This window comes from Haemaphysalis longicornis, unplaced genomic scaffold (genome assembly GCF_048455015.1).
Source record: "Haemaphysalis longicornis isolate Haplotype H1 unplaced genomic scaffold, Haemaphysalis longicornis Haplotype H1 scaffold_1, whole genome shotgun sequence".
Lineage (NCBI taxonomy): Eukaryota > Metazoa > Arthropoda > Arachnida > Ixodida > Ixodidae > Haemaphysalis > Haemaphysalis longicornis.
Window position 1 is genome coordinate 132,044,618 of NW_027526203.1, and position 7,140 is coordinate 132,051,757.

Here is a 7,140-nt window from a genome sequence, read left to right on the forward strand (position 1 = left end):
CGCTTGACGTACTCCCAGACTCTTGGCGACTAAAACTAAATATGCTCCCTTTGCTTAGAAATATGAACCCCTCACATGACGAGGGTCACCGAAAAGCACGGGCTCAAGCGCTAAACACCACCCTCGGTGGGGATCATGCAGTTATCTACACAGACGCCCCCAAACATCGAGGGCAGCAATACGCCATCATCGTGGCTACCTCCAGAACCAACCTCCTTGCGTGTACCTCGCTTAGGACCCAAGAAATGACGGAGCAGAAGAGGCAGCCATCCCTTTGGCTCTCGCTCAACCAGGGGTTCGGAGGGTAGTCATCGATTCCCAGCAAGCCTACTGGAATTACCAGTATGGTTGGGTGTCCCGACCTGCACTGTGCGTGCTAAAAAAACCACTCCCCAAACGGTTCCATTCAGCTCATGTGGACACCCCCCTCACACTTCAACGGAGGGCAACAAATACGCCCACCAAACAAGCCTGCGCTTTTACCTCCCGTGCTATGGAGCTGCACGAGGACAGTCATCCGCTTGTCACTTTCAGGGAGATAACCCAGCATCATCGCCTTGTGAGACAGACCACACCTTCGCCTTACCCTCACCTTTCCAGAGAACAACAAACTACACTACGGCTCATACAATCCGGGCTCCTTCCCACAGCCCACGCGTCTTCACTTAATGTATCCGAATCGCTACGACGCTGAATGTAAATTTTGCTCAGAAGTAGGAACACTCCGCCCCGTAATCGGTGTGTGCGACTTTAACCCTGAGCACCCTCCTCTCTTTCCGTCGACTACCCTACAAGAGCAATGGGAGATGCTGCTGTCGAGGCCCTCTCTACCTACCCAGCTTCAGCGGGTGGACAGAACACAGGCCGCGCGGACTGCATATGGGCCCCACAGAAGAAGGAATCACTCCCCTGGGCTGCACTCTGGGCCGTTCAAAAATCTAAACAGAAGTATTTCTTCCTCCTCCTCCTTCTCTGCCGCAAATCTCGTCGCCTCCGTCCGCGGCGCAGAGACGGAGAAGACCGATTGTCTATCACCGGGTTGGAACTTACTTTAATTTTATAAAAAAAGTTTCCACTTTTGTGCTACACCAATAAAATTCTACCAAACACCGTTCATGCTTCATGCATTGATGTAACCTTAACAAGAATATCTCTTTGAAGTAATAAATGGTGTGGTTAAGTGCATTTCACTTCTCTCTGGTTTTGCTATTTGTAGAGCGATGTGAGTGAATTTAAGTGACGTCGCATGGGTAATCATTATGGGTGCCGTTTACAGCTTTGCTTTCCAACCACATTCACGGGGTGGATTGGCGCGATTTTTATTTGTTCGCTAGAGTTTTCTGGTGACACCAACGGTCGCGAAAGAACCCTTGGGGGGTAGAGGTAAAAAGCTTTGCTTTAAAAAGTTGACACACGTGCTGCAGAGGCCTCGTAGACAGGCACCTACACTATCTCAAAAAGCGTGTTTTTTTTAGCATAAAGTGCAGTAACAAATACGATTTCCATTTACAAGCATTTCTTGGAAGCATTGTCCAGTTCAAACTCCCATTTGCTGGAAAAGCAAGCAGTTGTAAAGAGCACCTCTACAGATCGCGAAGACAATCAGCTGACGCATCCAGGGAGAGGGGGTAGGCGCGTGAAACATGTCGAAATAGCGATGTAGAGACGGGAAAACAAAAAAAAGACTTCACAGGACTAGCGCTGGATATCAACTGAACTCTTCTACCACACACAAAAGAATATATACGGAAACAGCGCATGTGCGAATACGGCGGAAGCCACCAGGAAAAAAAATGAGGGGAAGAAAGCAATCAGGGGGAAGTGATTTGTTTATAAAGGAAGAGGGAAAAGAAATGGACTGGGGACATTATTGAGCTCTCATGGGAGCTCACCTGCATTTAACACACTCCGGAAGCGGGAATGGTAGGGGAGATAGGATAGGAGAGAGAAAAGTAAAGATTAGAAACGTGACGAAAGAGTAGAGAAGAGTAGTTCCACTGTGGTCGATTCCGTCGCACACAACACACCACAAACACTGGCGTAATGCTGCGTCCGGGAGACGAGAAGCCTCGAAGGGAACGATGAAGCGCGGAGGCGAGCTTGCTGCGACGAGGAGCGAAGTCTGCCGCGGTCTCGACCGCTTCGGAGCTCGCTGGATTTGAGTGCGGCCGACAGACGGGTACTGGGGGGGATGGCACTTGACCGCCCACACCAGCAGAGCGAGAGCCGGGCGACATCCAAATCTACGGCGATGGCCCGAGCGTACAACGGGCCGCCGAAATGCAGTCCCTCCGAAGCACAGGAGCACGAGAAAACACGTCCGCTCAACCCCAAAGCGACGACCGAACTCCGGTGACGCATCCGCAAAAGCGACCTCTCCGAGCGTACGAAGGACCCGCTAATCTACGCGTTACCCTTCTAAGTTACGGAGAATTCAACATTGCATCTAACGCGTTAGCATGGCACAAAAGTTCGCTACCTACCACAGGAAAAACTTCACACAATTTTTCTACTATATGTGAACTAGAATTCAAGTTCACTATAGTTTTTACACAGCAAAGTTGTCACGGCGCATTCACTGCAACGGTGGCTGCCATGATTGAATTCGTTGGTTGCTAGGTTGCTAGGTGCCGCCAACTCTAGTCGGCAAAAAGACAGCGGGCAATGCTGTGAGGGTGGCATCATGGCTGCGCGCGGGTTTCGCACGGTTTCAATGCACGGGCTGGCGGGGAAGCTTTTACTCTGAGTCAGTCGTATTAACTCTATGGCAGGATCTCCTCTCGACTCCTGGCAGGAAAAAAGTGGGCAAGCGCGCCGCGTAGTGTCGGTTTTTCTAATCTTGTGGCAATACGCCTCATCCTGGACGTGAAAGTGTTGCAGAAAAGTTACACAATCTACGTTGCAAGAAATATACAATAAATGGTTTCTAGCCCACAACCTGAAGTACTCACAACCTGGAGGCGTTTTAAAGAAAAGCTCTCTACCTGTACCAGCCAGCGGTTCTTCGCAGCGTGCGGGGCAATAAACTCCCAACGCGGCAGAGATGGGGGGGGGGGGGGGGTGCAGAGCAAAGGGTTCACTCACGGAGCACACTGTAGATGGAGCGGGCGAATTACCCAGCGTTCCCCGCTCGGAGGTACCCGCTCGCCGGCGGGTGCGCCGGCAGTACGGCTTTGTCGGGTGGGGATGCTGGTGGTCAGTGATTTATTGAAACAGAAAGTGGAAAACAGGTGGGCTGGAGATATTTTGAGCTCATTTGGGAGTTCAACAGCATACAACTCAGTCCGGGGAATGGGGAGAGGACAAAGGAAAAAGAATGAGAACAAATGGGAACCGAGAAAGAGGGAGAGAAAGAAAGAGATAAGGAGTTCGTAAGGCTGGCCGGCTGGCATTGGGCTACAGCAGTTTGGTAAGGTCGGTCACTTCGAGGAAAGCCAGGACAAGTCGAAAGGCTTCCTGCCGATTGGCGTTGGGGCCCGTCGGGAAAAGCAGGTTCATCAGGGTGTGGCTGGGCAGCCCGAGACGCTGCAGTGCGGCCCAAAGCTCTGCTCTCAGGGCATTGTGCTGGCGGCAGGAGCAGAGCAAAAATGCTCCAGGGTCTCGCGCTCTGGGTAGTCAGCACATGTCGACAACGACCGGCGGCCTTGTCGGTGCAAGAGGGCTGTCACATTGCAGCAATCGAGCCGCATGCGGAGGAGTATGGAGCGGGCGTCCCTGCTGATGCGGCCGGACAGGACCTGTGGAGCTTAGCCGCTGATGAGTCTGGGGTCCGGGTGCATCGTCTCTACCTCCCGCGCCAGGATGGGTTGTGCGGCGTCGAAGGGCCTCAGGCCGCGGAAGGCATGGACCCGCTCCCGGCGAGCAGCACCTCTGGCTAGGGCTTCAGCCATCTCATTGGCGGTGATGCCGACATAAGGTGGCAACCACTGGAGCCGCAGGTCACAACCACGTGACTTCACCAGGTAAAGCTTCGCCGCCACCGACTGCTCCACGTAGCTGCTGCAGCTCGGTGGCTAGTACGCTGCTCGCAGTCGCAAGAGAGTGGGCCGGAGTCGGTGAGCGTGACGGCACCCTGAATCTGGTTGCCCTTCTCCAGGAGCAGGTCTGCAGCAAGGTGCAGACGGACAGCTCTGCATTTGTCGAGGAGGCGGAGAAGGACAGGCAGCACACTCGACTGGTGCATAGCTCCATGGCAATCAGGCGGCTCCAGCTTTGCCCATGTACGGTTGCAGGGAACGCCTGTGTAGAGCTTCAGGAGGCCGGCCGTTTCGTCGTGCAGCAGTGCATCAAACTTCTGATGGATAGCCCGCGTTGGTGTTGACCGCTTGCTACGATTCCCCGGGAGCGTGCTGCTGACACGAAGAGCTCGCCCGGTGCAAGGTGGTAGTGTCTAGAGGTGTGGATGCTGCTTCAGCTCAATGTGGCTCTCGTATGTGGACGCCAGCATGCCCATCTGCGAGTAGGGGCGGTTACGGTAGCGCTGCAGAAGGGCTGCACCATCCGGTGTGCTATGAGGCCTGTGGATGTGGTGCAGCCCGCCTGCAGGGGCCATAATCTGGATAGTCCAGCTGCCTGCCTCTGTGTAGGTAGCCGCATCCGGAGACTTACTAGGGAGGCCCAGGCAGAGGCGCATGGCCCGGCGCTGGTCTATCTCCAGCTCCTTACACCGCAGTGGCTGCAGGTGTACCAGTGGCATAGCATACAGGGCGGCCGAGGATGTCATTGCATGAAACACTCGCAGGGCCGCGGAGGGCGAGCAGTCCTGGACTCGTGCCAGCAGCTTCCAAACGCCCCGCTGAACTCCCACCGTACGCTTCTGCAGTGCCCTCACCGCTGGAATCCAGGTCAGCTGGCAGTCAATGAGCCCCAGGTATTTGACCGTGAGGCACCACGGGAGTGGCTGGCCGCTCAGAGTGAGAGGGTACTGTCCTGCGTGCCTGGCGGCCACGTGGGTGGTACGTCATGGCCTTTGTCTTGGCCTCAGACAGCTGCAGACCACGGCTTCTCGGAAAGTCTGCGAACGCCCCCAGCACCCCCTGGAGGAAGAATGCGTTCACCTTGGACAGCTGTCTTGTTGGCCCGTGCGTCCCCATAGCGACGCGGTCCACGTAGACCGCAACTCCCGCTGGATACAGGAACCCAGCGAAAACGCAGTCTGGCAGGTAATCGAGCATCAAGTTGAACAGGAACGGGCTCAGCACGCTCCCCTGGGTCACCCCAGAGCGGACGTCTTGTGGGCTACTGGTCGCCCGGCCGACCTTTACCCGAAGGGTCTCGCCAGCCAGAAACGCCTGTACATAGCTCCTGAGGTGCACCACGACGCCCATGCCGTCCAAGGATTCCAGGATGGTGGTGTCGGGGACAGAGTCGAACGCCGAGCTGATGTCAAGGAAGACGAGGGAGGCCACCTCGTCGTGGCGCGCCTGCTCCAGCATGGGGACGACGTCCCCCATTGAGTCAGCAGTGCAGCGGTGCCGCATTAAGTCACTCTGCTGATCTGGGAAGACGCCACGCTGGTCAGCTATCCACTGCAGGTGGGCCAGGACGATGCTTTTAAATGCATAGCATTTTAGTAACTCACAATGTCACGCGGCGTTGGCGTGCCTTGTCGTAGTCCGCATGCGCGTCTTGTCGTAGTCCGCATGCGCGCCTTGTCGTAGTCCGCAGGCGCGCCTTGTCGTAGTCCGCAGCCAGGATAAGTTTCCGGCGCCCGGTTTCGAACCCATGACGCCGCGGGCGGAACGAACGCAAGGTGCCCGGCGCGCTACCGACCGAGCCACGAAACCGACACAGATTTCGATGCACCGAACGCGCCTTATATCCTTCACTCATTTCTCGTTTGTTTCGAAAGCGCCACAAGTTGTCCCGCGCCTCCAAAAAATGGCGACACGGGTCCCGCGATCGAGAGATACGACTTGCCGGCGCACCCCCTCGGAAATGCTGTGCATTTGATCGTGCCCCTCGCGAGGGGGATGTCTTTTTTTCTTTCCTGCGGCACTTAAAAAACATACACCGAAGGCGTCGTGGTAGTTTTTATATTACCTTGCGCGACTGCAATACGAGTGAAGCCCATTTTCGGTGAAATTCCGGACTGTTTTCTCAAGAACGAGCCAAGTAACTGCTACCGTAAAACGCAGTATTGAAAAATGAATAGTGCAGTACGTTTTATGTTTCATAGCGAGTGTTAACAAGCTGGAACTTTAGGCTGAATATTTTCACACGGACATGTGGTAAGCCTTGTATAGGTGCTGTATTTAGTAAGCAGCGTGAATTTAGCATTATAGAGAACTATTTTTTTTACTTATTACAGGCGCTACGACGCACAGGTGTTTCCCGTGGACAAGTGGCGGGTGCAGCAGTGACAAGCTTTCCAAGCTGGGCTATAGTGCTGTTCAACAACATATTGTGATCTTGGCACGTCGGCGAATTACCGGGAATGAGGGTCCTGTTTTCATTTACCTGAATGCTTCTGTTTTGTAGGCATCTCAAGCAGTTAAACGAATGATAATTGGTTCGCGCTTCATGAGCAGCGCTTTTTAAATTTTTATGAGCTTCCCGGCCGCCGATGTAAGAGACACTGGACAGTAGGATGCTGGCTCCATGGGTGGCTTACCTGCTTCAGCATGGGTGACACCAGCCCCATCAGCTAGGATGCTGGGAGGACACCCGCCCTCCACACTCAGTTGAAGAGGCGCAGGAGTGGCCTCTGCTGGGTGATGTCCAGGTTTCGCAAAATCTGGTACGTCACCCCGTCGATGTCGAGTGCGCTCCGACGCTTTGGGCGGCGGTCTAGGGCGCCCTGGAGTTCCCATGGCGTGATGTCCGCAGTGCAAAGAGCCACGACCCGTTCGTCATCTGCGGGTGCCGCCATTACGTTGGGGAGGGCTGCAGCGGCTACTGCAGGCGGGACCCGGGCAAATTTATCGGCGAGGAGCTCAGCCAGCGCTCCCTCAGAGATGCCCAGGCATATGGTGGCCGTTAGCAGGGGTTTTCAGCTGGTGATGACGGATTGAATAAGCGCCGGAAGACTCGCCAGGCCCTGGCTGGGTCTCGGCGAGCTAGTCCATGGAGGCACAGAAAAACTCCCAGCTTTCCCTCCCACAGTGCCTGGTCCTCTTTCTGCAACTTGCGTTCACCTGC

General features: G+C 55.0%; 1 protein-coding gene across 1 annotated transcript; it reads right to left on the reverse strand.

Annotated features, from left to right (window-relative positions):
• Positions 1 to 4,390: 4,390 nt before the first annotated feature.
• On the reverse strand, positions 4,391 to 6,643 carry LOC144151575 (uncharacterized). Its single transcript, XM_077682715.1, has 3 exons — positions 6,614 to 6,643; positions 4,938 to 5,528; positions 4,391 to 4,849 (listed from the first exon to the last, which is right to left on the reverse strand). The coding sequence occupies exons 1-3, from the start codon at positions 6,641 to 6,643 to the stop codon at positions 4,391 to 4,393; spliced, it is 1,080 nt and encodes a 359-aa protein (XP_077538841.1).
• Positions 6,644 to 7,140: the final 497 nt, after the last annotated feature.

What these genes read in the sequence shown, in the direction of transcription:
- LOC144151575 (XM_077682715.1), bottom strand. Translation starts at nt 6,643, where the DNA reads ATGGGGCTGGTGTCACCCATGCTGAAGCAG. An exon ending in TGTCACCCATGCTGAAGCAG is followed by an intron (nt 5,529 to 6,613) that starts GTAAGCCACCCA and finishes GCCCACCTGCAG; the next exon opens with TGGATAGCTGACCAGCGTGG. An exon ending in ACCACCCACGTGGCCGCCAG is followed by an intron (nt 4,850 to 4,937) that starts GCACGCAGGACA and finishes ATTGACTGCCAG; the next exon opens with CTGACCTGGATTCCAGCGGT.